Source organism: Sinohyriopsis cumingii, chromosome 6 (genome assembly GCF_028554795.1).
Source record: "Sinohyriopsis cumingii isolate HCF-2022 chromosome 6, ASM2855479v2, whole genome shotgun sequence".
Classification (NCBI taxonomy): domain Eukaryota; kingdom Metazoa; phylum Mollusca; class Bivalvia; order Unionida; family Unionidae; genus Sinohyriopsis; species Sinohyriopsis cumingii.
Genome location: NC_142966.1, coordinates 133,287,033 through 133,301,333, shown reverse-complemented (window position 1 = coordinate 133,301,333; position 14,301 = coordinate 133,287,033). Strand labels below are relative to the sequence as shown.

Sequence of the window (14,301 nt, the reverse complement as noted above, 5' to 3'; positions counted from 1 at the left end):
TACCTGACGGGCTTGCGAAAACGATACATATACCTAAATAACATTTACTTCTGGGATAATCTTTACCTCATTGATCTAAGAGGTTCAAACCTTGGGTTCTAGTAACAATAGGTAACTGCGGTTAATAAACACAAACTTCAAGTTTTCTTTCGTGACGATTATTGTGAAGCATATGTAGTTTATCTGTTGACTAATCTCGATTTCTGCAAAGTATGTTATCTCTGTATAAGACGAATGTGCAAATCAATGGCGCGTTGTTATCCAAGCGCTTTCAGAGAACGATAAAATATAAAATAATATGATCCCCACGCTATACCTATGCATACGTTTATCGGGCATATACAAATTCAAACATGTAAATGACAATGACCCAGGGATATATCCCTATACCCGGAGACTCAGCCTTTGTGACTTGAAAACTGTTAGGTTCCATACCCTACCATATCAACACTCCTGAATTGTCCCTACCGTCCCTACCCTTTACTAGACTTGGCCCCAGGGTAATAAGTTGGAAACTATCGAGATACGCACCGTATAATTACATACATACTTATTGGGCATGAAAAGGACAAGTGCAGATACCTTACTAACATCTGCCCATGGGAAAGTCTTTACCACCTGGGACCTAGGAAACTTGCTCAGACTTTGGGATGGAGGGGTAAGCGTGAGTTTATAGGTTTTGCAAACATAATTCTCGTTTGTAGTTCTGTATTTATTCCCGCACTTCAAAGAAAGGAGCAAGTATGGTGAAACAGTTGTGTATAGGCATGTACGGACGAACGTACGTACGTACGTATTTAATGCTCTTGAAGCCATCCTTCATCCTTAAAGTTAGACACATGAAACTCGAGTCAAAGATTGCTCTTTGGATGTGGATCGTGCCAACACACTTGAAATTTTTATATCGCCCCTCTTGGTGCATCTGATAGAGGTGGTGATGATTTTACATATAATTCAAATAAAATCATGGTTTCTTTCCTTCTCAAGTCAAAGAAATATAATGATATATGATCCCAGCTTTACCTAATGATCCTTTATTCTAAAAAAAACTCGTTTCGGTGGCAAGAATTTCTAAACTTTCAGAGGCACGCTGCATTTTGAATTTCAACAAAGACCTCTTGTTCGTTGCATCCTTTTAAATTTCAATATATTGTTTCCTGTGATTTTGTTTTCATGTTCTTTTTACATAGTGTCTCACATGAATTATCTGAATCGTACAGCTGATGAAATTGGTAATATTACTGCCCATTACTCACATCGTGTTTCTTAGTTTCTGAGGTGCGGTGTGGATATCATAAAATGATTAATGTCAGAAGCAAATTGCAAATTGCAGTTTCTTGAGGATCATTATTGGTATCTGTTTTAATTGTTTTTGATGGCATTTCCGAACCTCAATACAGTTTAATGCCTTGGCGTATTCAGTGGAGTTGTCAAGAACACCCACAGTATGACGTTTAGGCTGAGGTATTACGATGCCTCACATTTTTAATGACATCGTTTGCAGCCAGAAACTGGGGTTTGATTACCATCTAGCTGCCATTTTTACCTTGTTCAAAAATCAAAGATCATTACTTCTGGTTTTGTTCACTCGCTACTGTTGTTTAATGTACTAGGGAAGGGCACAACACCACCGTGTCCAACTTGTTCGTAGTTTTAAGTTTTTAGATCAGATTCAATTTCAGATAAGCTTCACACGAATATTTGCGGTAAATGATAACTGTGAACAAGGCAGTATCCTATGATACGCATGGCAACATAAATGAGCAAGGACTATTTCTCTCAAAGTTATGACGCAAGTAACTAACTGACATTCTTTGAAAACTGAAAACTAAAGCACACTGAAGTAAATGTAAAAGCCCAAAACCATGATCTAGTGCAATGAAAAATAATGACTGCAATTTCTTACTGTAATATTAGGTTTTCGTTTTTTCAAACAAAAAGTATTCTCGAGAAAAACTGATGGGGATTTTTACAGAATTTATCATTAGATAGAAAGTGTTATGCGTTTTACATTTTTTTGTTGGAAAGGTATTTTATATTATAAAGGCAAATAACATAGGAATGGTTCTCGCCCTACTATCATTGCCTGATAAGTACTGAATAGTGATAGTAGGTACACCGATGTTTCAACTATGTGACTCTAATGTAACAAGACCATACCCGGAAAAAGTCCATTTTCTAATTTTTGCATTTGTTGTTTTAAATCTACAAATCCGTTCCCTGGTTTTATCACCAGAAAAAAACCATAAGATATTTGGATGGCATTGTTAAAACGAAAACTTTCAAGGCTCTCTGAATTTAATTATTTTCATGGGTATCAATACGTTGTTTTTCACTGACCCTACGTTTCTTGCACCTGGAAATGCAACCTGTTATTTTAAAATACAGAATTACAATACCTTAAATACACTGTTTGTAGCAAGTACGAAATCCACAAACATTTGTACTGTGTGAAAAATTAAGAGTTGCTATGTCTACATTCCAACTGTTGACGGTCATGAACATAAAGATGAAGTTCACTATGATTAAAATCAAGCGTGTCTTTTAGATGCACAAAAATATTTCAAAACTTTATTCCCCTAAAAGTCACTTTTGGAAACTTTGAGAATGGACTGAGCTTGAGAAAAACTCTTTTAATTGCTAAAGCTAATTTTGCTAGACATGAATGTTTTGCAATTTTAAGTAATATCCTTGATCTGTAGAAAGAATCACAAAATTCTGAAAGGAGTTCCTTCATATAAGTTCTTATAATATCTGACTTCAGCAACATATAAGGATACTATCAAAATAACAATAAAAACTCAAACAGTATTACCGCTGATGGTGAACAATGCCTGAATAATATGCCAATCTGTGACTCATATCATCACATCATGGAGGGCTTTTCTACTTCAGGAACCAGGCCACGTCCATCAGGCAAATTCGCATCTGCCAACGGTCAAATACTGAATCTCTACATAATTCATTAACGTTACTCTGGTAGTAAGCTGGATATAAGTGAATTACTGTAGGAGTTTAGTTCCATCATAATAATGTGAGCAAGGTACTAGTACACCAGAATGCTTCGATGTTGTTGTTGTAGGCTTTAACGCCATTTTTCAGCACACGATAGGCTATACATGGCGGCCAGTATTAATGGTGGGAAAACCCCGGAAAGAACCACCGACCCACAGGAAGCTACTGGCAAGCTTTCTCACATATCCACATTGGCCGAATCCGAGACTCGAACCAACGCAGACAGAGGTGAGATGGCAGTGATCCGTAACGAAGAGCGCTTTAGACCACTCGGCCACTCGGGGCCCCCAGAATGCTTCGATAGCCACATGGTTATGCAAATGAGGCGTAACATATTCCAGAATTCCTAATGTCACTTTATATTTGCTATATTTATTTATGTATATTGTTTTACAGATTGTGAATATATTTCAAGCTCTTCTATCCTAGCTAAATGCAAAATATACAATTACCTGCAGGTTGCTTCACATGCTCTGTTGTTCACCGATGGTTGACACCTGGACAGTTTCATGCATAACATATCTAATTTCACATTCTTAAAACTCACCTCGTGTGATCTTAATTTCCAATTAAACTACTTTCATACAAAATTGTAACTTTTTGAAAGCAGTGCATTAGCTTCACTGAAGATGTTATGCAAGCCAGTAAGCATGAGTTTAATTCCTCCATGAATTCCTCATTTTCAGGAGTGCCACTTCATTTCTATTTATCCATTATTGTCATGCTTCATGACCTACACTTATGTTTAGTTCATAACCAAATTCATAATTACAGTTTGTATTCCATCACTAAATTACTCAAGCTTTCTTACTGTATGACCAGTTTCAGGACTCTAGCATGCATAGAAAGTAAATGCGCCTGGCAATAAACGTTCTTACTTACTGTAACTAAGTCGCATTTCTAACCTGGTCATTTTCTGTAAACAGTTTCTTCCAGTTTAATACGTAATGCCCACATTAGCTTCCACGGTTACGCTGCCTCTACTCAATGTCTACATACGTCATAACGAAGAAAACGACTAACATAAAATGAATGTCAAAACGTTGTACCTGATTTCTTCCGTTTTAAAGATTGCTCGTCAGACAAATTATTCAACTTTTGTAAAATTCGTATTCGATTTGCAAAGTTCATTACATAACCAAAATGTCAGCTTGAGATAACATTCAAGTCGCGGAGTTTCGCGTAAACATGGCCTGGTCACAATATATGGATAGTTTCTAAATTTGTATACATATGTAAGTTCTAAAATAATTAAAGTGTCTGTCGCTACTTCTTTCCATCATTTGTTTACCATATTTCTGCGAGGAAAATTAGTAAACATTAATGGTATACATAGAATTATATATGCTATAAGAAACATGCCAGTTTGATGTAATTCTTCAAAACACCTAAGTATTACGGCGCAAAGGCATTATTCAAATATGTCACATGTAATCCATTTATCTTTCTGGATATACACGTTTCCACTCAAGTCATTTTTAGTTATATTGGTTCCACACCAGATTCAATTATGCCATAATCCTATGTACCCATCAGGTCTCCAACGTCTGTCACTGTCCAATATTAGTTGCTTGCTATCGACACTAACTGGGAGAAAGTCATTGGCATACAATTTCATACTGACATTTAGTTGGCCCTAATAAAAACTGTGCAACTTGGACACCTAACAAGGCTGTCATAGTTGCTATTAGTACTGCACGTGAATGTGTTCCTCATAACGGTTCTAGGCTAATATGGTGCTAATTCAATTTCCAGCATGGTCACAATTAGACACTTTCTTGAACAGCTTGTTATTCTTCCTCCTTCTGAACAAAGGGTCATACCGTCGTGGAATTTTAATTATTTAAAAGGCTTCTTATCATTTCTAGTTAGTTCCAAATGACAATGGTGCTCACCAGACAACTAACACCGTCGCCAAGGCAGCTATGATACAAATCTTGTTGGGTTAATCCTCCTGAATGGATGATTGTATAAGCTAGAGGTGGGGTGTTTGTTAAAGACTTCTTATGATATGTAGATGTTCCTGTGTGAAATTCTTGTTTTTGCTGCTCTTCCTGCACGACACGGGATTTTCATTTTAAAAAAATGACACTGAAAACTGGTTTTGTGACCATCTTGAAAATGGTGCTCCTGTTAGTCCTTCTGGACAGAAGGTCATATTTAAAATGTTGTTCGTTTAAATTAATCGGTGTGATAATGCAGTCTACCTGATATCAACCATGTTTACCATGGCAATGATTGTTTTATCATTGCTCTCCTGTTGTAATGGCTATATCGACATGATGTATTAATTAACAGTTTACCAATATCTGAACGGCTTCAGCCCTATAGGACCCACGATACTTTGATTAATAACTGCTTCAGATGTGGCGGAACGTCAGTATTTAAAATATCACGGTGTTTCATCATTAAAGTTTTATCTGTCTTTATCGTAACTAAGTTGTTTAATGAAGTTGTCTTTTCAGTATGACCAGTCTACGTAAAACCGAGATCTACTGAAATACTTCGTTATACCAGAGATCTTGATATGAATCAGCCTGTATGACGCACGTGCTCTAATCTTTGAGGTTCCAATTGCTGTGGTACGTATATGAAAAATTATGTCTGATGTAATATTTATTAGTGAATTCTAAACAAATAATAAAATAAAACAAAATCTACAAAATTCTTTAATGGTTCTTGTCATTTGTGATATAAAGTGTGTAATTATTGATTTAGCAACGTAACGATATTCTCGAATATAACAGAAATGCACTATGGACAATATAAATCATTTAAATTGATTCTTAAGTTTGCACCCCTCCTCTCACACACTAACATTGCAAAATCACAAACATCTCTCGCCACGTCTTGAAACCGTTAGCTACTTTACGCACCTCCCCTCCTGAACAATTATAGCTTGTAAAGTTTTGTTATCGTTTACCAACTGTAGGTGGCATTCTACGGTTTAGTTATTTGCACAGAGTTAGAATTTTAAAGAAAAAGAATATCTCCGTTTTTCCTTTCTGATTGTCCTGGCTGTTTAATAAGTCCTTGTTTATCTTAGGTATTGTTAAAAGAACGTTTAATTTCCTGTATTTTGGTGTATGATTGATGGGTACAGCTTGGCACGATTTCATGTGTACATTTATAGAAAAAGAAAACCTGCTAGTTCCGCTTGGTCATTTTAACTTGATGGACTTCAGAGTTAAATTGAAAATGAAAGAGCTGATAATTTTTAAATTCGTTTTATACATTTTGTGATTAATTATTTTCCCTTTACGAAACTGTTATTTTCTAGTCTGGCAAGATTCCTTTTCCCTATTTTAGTGACTGATTAAAGTAGTCTACTTTAGACTAATATCCATGTAGACTAATATCCATAAGTACAAAATCCAAATAAATTTCAGTCACAGTACGTGAAAGTAGCAAACATAGAAAAATGCCAACATATTCTCCAGTGTGCATGTTGCAAATGCAAACAACTTCACCTTACACCTTTCTCTAAGAAGTACATAATATCTAAACAGCGCCTCCTAACATAAAAAAATTTCATATATTACATTTTGCCTCATGCAGATTTATCTCTCTGCTTTCCTATATATCTCTACGTGATGTACATGCAGAAGTTGAAAATGCGAAGTATATCAAGTTTGCGTTTTGTTTTAGTTGATTTCATATCATAACTGCACGTAATACTACCATATTTGAAGACATCTGAATTTTGCTCGCTAAATGTTCTTTTTCTAACGTAATGTGGTGGAAAAAATAGCGACTCAAAGAATCCACCAAAACAAATCAAACTAAAAAGGACCAAAAGAATATCAACAAAAGAAAAAAAAAACAACAACACAAAAGCACTAAAGACAAAACAAAAGACCATCATCATCAACACCACCACCAACAACGAAGATTGTTGATATTGTTGTATACGTTCCGGATTCCACCCCAACAAACAACCATAACCGTGCTAACAATAACCAAAATCTTGGTTTACCCATTCCTTTATAGTGCTTAAAATAACGATTTTTAAAACTTTATCTTTGTCAATTTCTTACTATATGCAGCAAAATACCACGTTCATAAAAAATTTAATATCCGCACATCACGTGACCGATTAGAGAATAAGCTCTTACTTAAAGAGTGATAGTCTAATATTACAACATTCACCTACCTGTTCCTTTAAATGTACCTTACAATGAAGGGAAGTGTGACATCGAAAGAAGACATAAATGCCACTTGAAAATAAATTTTTACCCCTCACCCTCACCACAGTACGAAAGCAAGCTGGTCTGTGGCTTACTAGTGGGTACTTATATCAACAAAAGTCACATATCTCTCTTGAGTATCGCAATATCAGTTTGATCATAATGCCAAACATGTTCTGATAAAGCTGATGTAGAAAACAACACCAACACGCCAAAGCAATGCAAAGGGAACTAACTCTTCATGTACAATCCTTGTTGTGTTACAGCCCTGTTAATCGTATTAATACCTAAATATGTGAAGTGTGGTAACTGATTTATGAAATTTGTGCATTTAGAAATAATATTTCGATATTTCTAAGACATAGATATGTATATGATATGCAAAAGCATGTTTAAGATTGTCAACCTGGCTATGGTGTGGTACTTTCGCTTTTGTATGAGCAGATATGCGTATGTGTGTGAAAGATATAATTTAAAATAACTTTATTACTCAAATCATTTTTAAGCTAATTTTGAGAAAGGTTAAACCAAGTGATTGAATGTACAGAGAGAGAGAGAGAGAGAGAGAGAGAGAGAGAAAGAGTCGCCATCTCCATGAAAACAAATAACCTATTGATACAGGTGTAGCACTAGAAAAATCCTGGTTCCGTTTTTTACTTATTGTGATTATTAAACTATTGTAATACAAAGCTCCTATACTTACTGGTTCATTAACTTACTAACTATGGATACCATCCCTTTTTTCAGTGGGAGTAGTAGTGGTGGTAGTGGTGTCGAATTCGCGTCACTTTCGCGTCACTTAGATTGTGAGACCGATACTGAACCAACTTTGCTGTCGCGGCTGAGAGAGAGAGAGAGAGAGAGAGAGAGAGCGCATCATCTTGTCACTTACAAATGGATGGAATGCAGCCTATATGTTGTTATCAAAACCACTTACCTAACTATCAGGGCAGGTTAACAATCTTCAACCATGCATAGTGTCACATACCTCTGAGAATGACCTCTGTTAACAGAATTTCGGCTTTGCCTGGACATGTTTACTCGACTTATTTATTTCCGGCAGCTGATATTGACTACAACATTAGATAATGTACTTCCTGGTTGTCCGATGTGAAGGTCGATCCGAGAGTTACTGGTAAGCGACGGGTAAATACAACCCAAATTCGCCGAAGAGCGATGTAAATGGTTCACCCAATTACTTATCTTCACCTCGTACCTTTCAACCAAACTATTTTAGAGCCCTCTATTTATTTGAACAAGTGGATCGAAACAATGGGAACAATAGTGGCAGTAAGATAAGCATCTAAATGTTTTTACTGATATACATAATAAAGATTGCCTGTCTTAAAACTGCATAAAATGAGTCACCAACTTTGGTCTTCAGATCTATTCTCACAAGTCTTCCCTTTCAGTTACAGATAGCCCTAATAGACGTTGTCCGCGCTCTAACCTGTCCGTTCTATCGTACCTTATTGAGTAATAATAGGCCTCCAACATGTTAGAGTTATGTGCATGAGTATTCCCGGCTCTTTATATGTTACAAAAAAGCAAAAAAAAAAAAAAAAAAAAAAACAACCATCCAGTCAATTGAGTTAGGTATGTATTGCGTCTGTTTGAATAAGATAAGTGGGAAATGAAAAAGAGTTTGGATTATTCAAAAAAAAAATATTCTTGATCGTATTGTGAGGGATAAAAGGAAATATATTTTGTTTCGTTGTCTTTTGTTTTTATTATCCATAAATGTTTAGAGTAGTAGAGTAGTCAATCAAAGCCTAGCAATCGTTTCAAGTGTGCACTGTATTTGCAAGTTGAGCCACCAAATATCTTATCTTTATTTAAAGCCACATTTTTCCTTATCTGTCTGTCTGTGATGCTGAGATTTAATAGACTAGTCGGTGATTAAAATCCAAAATGAAACACGTAGCATCAAGGTTAAAAACTATGAACAAAACTGAGAAACAGATAGGGACTGATGTGTTATTTCTGTTGCTTTTTTAAAATGTCACTCTTAATACATTATTGCAAAGTGGGCACATTGAATTTCTTCCATGTCAGATAGTTTCTAGACTGTCATTAAACAACGATTGTTAGATCCACATGAAATCTTGCACATATATTAAATCAAAAACCTAGACGTGACGTTTGTTATCTAACATTTTTCAGTGTCAACATTTTTATGTTACCATGGAAACAAGTTTGAAATCGACCGGATCTAATAGTTCTCAGTGCATAAGTACAAGACTATTTTTAAAAAAAATATTTATGGAACCTCCACAAATATTGCACTAGTTGCTTGGAAGTGTTTTCTATTACGACTGAGTTTTCACAGCTAGGATTTGTAATTTATCGGTTTTGTATATTATTCTATTAAACAACAACAAAATCAAAACAACGGCGCTACTTCTATTAATAAAAATAGTGTCCATCATCATCATCGTCGTCGTCATCACCACCACCACCACCACCACCATCATCATCATCATCATCAAGGCAAGGAAGCTACTCAATGACAAAATTGCATAACGATATGTTACCAACTCGATAGGAAAGGATTACTCCTTATAGAGAAGATGGTACATACCAAAACTGAAAGGGCTTATACCAACCACTAATTGACAATTCAACTTTAATAGCAGCAGGTAACTGTTAGATTAAATAAATGATGCAACCACAAAACCACTTATTTAAAAATTCAATTAATATGCCTTCTTATTCTCCTTTTACCACTTTATCTTTTATCTCTTGTTATATTATATACCCCAAATGCAGTTTTGGGCGAAGTTAGCTGATGATAGTGGGCCACTTTACCGTCAATGGGAATTAGCATTACAGAGACCCCTGGGTCAGATTAGCGTCAAGGGAAATTTAACATGGAGAAAAATCGTGGGTCAGATTAGCGTCAAGGGAAATTTAACATGGCGAAAAATCGTGGGACACTCTACGTACAAGGGGAATTTAACATGGAACTATAGTGTGGGTCTGTCTAGCGACAAGGGGAAATTAACATGGGGAATAGAGTTTGGGCTTTTGGGATTTTTTTTAAAAAATTTTTTTAAATTTAAATTTAAATTTAAATTTAAATTTAAAAAAGGGTAGGCAATGGAAAGGCTATCTCTTTTCGAGAAATATGGCTGGCCCTGAAAAGGGCCTTTGGGTTTATGTTAATATTAATATTAACATAGATGGCATCTGTCACATCTTCTTCTTCTTCTTCTTCTTAAACTCCTTCTAACTGCCGGTCCATACACAAGTACCCTCTTGAGACATCCTTGTCTTTCTATGTAAACTCTCCTCATCCATTGACTAGTATCTGTCTTATCAACAACAGTCCACTTGGACCTGACATACATGAGCATGTCCGTCCTAAACATCATGGAAGACACAAGGGTGGATGACTCAACTGTGGTCCACATCTTGAAGCGACGAGAATAGGTGAATCAATGCAGTGAACTGCGCTTATTTATAGGTACAGGAAGGATTGAAACGGATTGAATTCATTCACCAATCCGAACACGCGTTACAAAATTCAGTCAGCTCGCATCCAATCTGAAGAGAGCAGTCTGTGACGTCACGTGGTCTATATAGATTCGTTAGCGCTTGTGTGCAGTCAGTCTGTGCGACAGTGATTCAACATGACGGAAACTCAGAAAACGATCCATTGGGGTGCACCAGCAGGGGAGACTGCCCAAGGGAACCCGGACTTACTTTCAGAAGAGGTACATTGGGATTTTGTGGATTTTCTTACCTCGCAAGAATTTGTTCCGGAACCTTCGTTACCTTCTTCATTACCGCAAGTGGAGAATTTTAGACAGAGACAGAAAGAAGAATTGGAGAAATTTATGCAACGGCAAAAGGAAGCGGAACAAGCTTTTCTCCTACAGCAACAGCAACAGCAACAAGAAGAGGTAAAAAAAAAAAAAACAACAGCAACAAACAGCAAGAAGAAGTAGCAGCAAAGAAACAAGAGGGTGAAAATCAAACGGCTACGGTACTGTTGGACATTTTAGCGGAGTTAAGAAGTCTGAAACAAATGTATCAGACTTCTTTATCACGACCGAAGAGAATATGACCTTCCCGAGCTAAACACGCCAACCCTGTGACTAAGCCTGTCCTACCACCCTTAGTGATTTCAACCCAATCATCAGAAGTAGGCCTTGGCCGTGACAAAGGCTTAAGGCAGTTAAAGTTGATTGGTTAAACTCACTCCTACACCATAAAGAAAAAAGGCCCTTTTCAGGGCCACCCACATTTCTCGAAAAGAAATACAATTTCAATTTGCCAATAACTCAAAAATAAACCCCACCCATTTTAACCTTATAGTACGTGTCTGTGTATGAGTGCTTGAGTGTAGCTTCTTATTTTAAAATCAAAACTCAAAGACACTTACCTTATATCATTCATGTATTCTTTTATCCATTTTTTACAATCCAATTCACAATTCACCACAGAACACTTTAAAAAGTTCGTACACTTCTTCTTTCTCATTATTTAGTCTCTCTGTTTTTTGAATTTCTTCACCGTTTTTTCCTCATTTTCTTCCCTTCTTCTTTTCTTCTCCTGTTTCTTTGCCTCTTTTAAATAGAATTGTCTTCTTTCTTCCTCTTCTTCCTCTGAAGAATCCCTCTCTTCTTTCGAAGAATCCCTCTCTTCTTCCGAAGAATCCCTCTCTTCTTCTGAAGAATCCTTCTTTTCTTCTGACTCCTCTTGTTTCTTTTTTGGGCAATCTGGAGACCAATGTCCTTTTTCTTTACAATAATAACAGGTATCTTGACTTTTGTCTTTTTTAGCCCCTGTTTTTTTTCTTTTTTGACGGTCTGGACACTCTGAAGACCAATGCCCTTTCTTCTGACAGATATAGCAAGTATCTTGACTTTTATCTCGAAAGGAAGGAGAGTAGTCCGTCGGCTGGTCTGAAGAGAATTTTCTAATGACCCCTCGCAAAGCTCTGACGAAACGTTCCATCTGGGTAGTCTCTTCCATCGTTGTGCTCGGTTTGAGAGTGAAATGAATAGTGAAAGGACAAGACACACACCCTTTTTATATACGCTGGTTTGCCAAGACTATAAATTAGTCTATGGTGTTTAAACTTGAGTCATTTGACGTTTTGCACTCAAGATGAAACGATCCTATTCATTCGAGAAGAAAGAAGAAGAAGAAGAAAGTAAGAGGCAGAAACGTGATCTATCACCTCGTACCAGGGCTGAAATCTTGGCACAAATTCATGCCAGTGATTTTGAAGAGGACATGAGTGAACCAGAATCCGAACCCTCTAAACCAAGTTCACCACCCTTAGTCAACCCTGAAAAGTACTATTCCATTCGAGAGACGGAAAAGCGTTCCTCTAGAAAATTTAGAACCACGGCTTACACCTACACGGTGAAGTTTAAAGATTTCAAGTCCGACGTACCCTTGGAGAAAGCAGAAGGGTTTATCACCGAGATGTGGGATTCTTTGCTCACCGCACTCAAGCGACAATGTCAAGCCAAAGAAGACGATCGCTTGACACTATCCATAGATCACGACGGTTTGAAATCCCCTGTTTGGATCGAGTTTAGCAGACCCGCAGAACTGACCCCTTCCAAAGTCATGGACAAGATACAACACGTACAACAATCTAATGACCAGTTTGACATCACCGATGGTAAAGCCACACTGAAAATGGCCCACGTCTCTCCTCCTCAAGGGACAGGACGCAAAAAGATGTTATTGGTGGACGACCTTCGCAACACCAAAAAGAGTCTCGTCCGAATTAACAACCCTCAAGACCAGATGTGTTTAGCCAGGGCCATCGTGGTGGGACGAACCTATGCCAACAAGAACGACACGGTAGAATGGAAAAGAACCTGGAACACTATTCAACAATCCGACCGAGCCAAACAACGAAATGAAGCAGAACTCCTGTTGCAACAAGCTGGCCTGTCCAAAGACACACCCTGTGGCATTCCTGAGATGCAAAAATTGCAAGATGCCCTAGCTCCACGCTACACCTTGAAAGTGCACCCTCAAGAAATGCGCGGGTCTCTGTTGTTTCGAGGCCAAGACTTTAAGGACGGACAATACATTCATCTTTATCATCACGATGACCATTTCGATACCATTACCAGTATCACCGGATTCCTGCGATACAGATATTACTGTGAGAAATGTGACTATGGTTATAATAATCGAGAGCAACACAAGCATTGTGGATGGAAATGCCCAGGATGTTTGGCCTCTCCACCCTGTCTGAGCGAAGAACCAGTGCCTTGTTCGACTTGTCTGCGCACGTTTGTCAGCCCTACCTGTTACCAACAACATTTGAAAACACAAGGTTCACAGAAGAAATGTGCTTGTCAACTCCTGAGATTGTGCCCTACGTGTAGACAAGGCATACGTACCAACAATGCCAAGGCACACGTATGTCGAGGAAAGAAAAAATGTCACATTTGTCACCACATCGTGGACTTGGAACACCAATGCTACGTGCAAAAATACCAACCCCCACCAGAGAAAGAGGACGGTCACAAGAAGAAAGGCAATTTCATCTTTTTCGATTTCGAATGCATGCAAGAGACTGGCATTCACATTCCTAATTTCTGCGTGGCTCATCGAGCGTGCGAGAAGTGCATTCAAGAACCTATCTTCAGTCATTGCCCTCACTGCAGCAAGATTCCCGGAGGGCGTGAAAAAATCTTTCGGGGACCAAACACGTTAGCCGGTTTTGCCCAATGGGTCTTAGACCCCATCGACAAGACGTGGAGCCAAGAGGACATCGAACGTTACGGAGATTGTCATCGTCATGCCACAGTGATGGCTCACAATTTCTCCGGATACGATGGACAGTTTCTTTTGAGGTACTATGCGGAACAAGGAACCGAACGTCCTAAAGTGACTTTGAACGGAGCCAAAATCATTTTCATGCAAGTGGGACAAGTACAGTTTAAAGATTCGATGAGTTACTTGGCCATGCCTTTGAGCCGAATGCCTAAAACGTTTGGAATGACAGAAATGGCTAAAGGGTACTTTCCACACTTTTTCAATACGGAAGCCAATCAACATGCTGTTCTACCCCATTTGCCTGAGGCTCACTATTACGACCCCGAAAACATGCGTACCGAAC

At 37.7% G+C, this 14,301-nt stretch overlaps 1 protein-coding gene across 5 annotated transcripts in view; it reads right to left on the bottom strand.

The window, feature by feature from the left end:
• Positions 1–8,363, bottom strand: part of LOC149798018 (uncharacterized) — a 34,799-nt gene extending 26,436 nt beyond the window's left edge. Inside the window, exon 1 of one of the 5 annotated variants that reach the window (XM_089963086.1) lies at positions 8,191–8,363. In XM_089963086.1, the coding sequence (XP_089819212.1) occupies positions 8,191–8,237 (47 nt within the window). In that variant the 5' untranslated portion in view covers positions 8,238–8,363. Of the gene's footprint in view, positions 1–7,168; positions 7,191–7,905; positions 8,058–8,139 lie in introns of those variants that run through there. The other 4 variants (XM_089963083.1, XM_089963087.1, XM_089963084.1 and 1 more) reach the window with 4 other exon arrangements.
• Between the last annotated feature and the right edge of the window lie 5,938 nt (positions 8,364–14,301).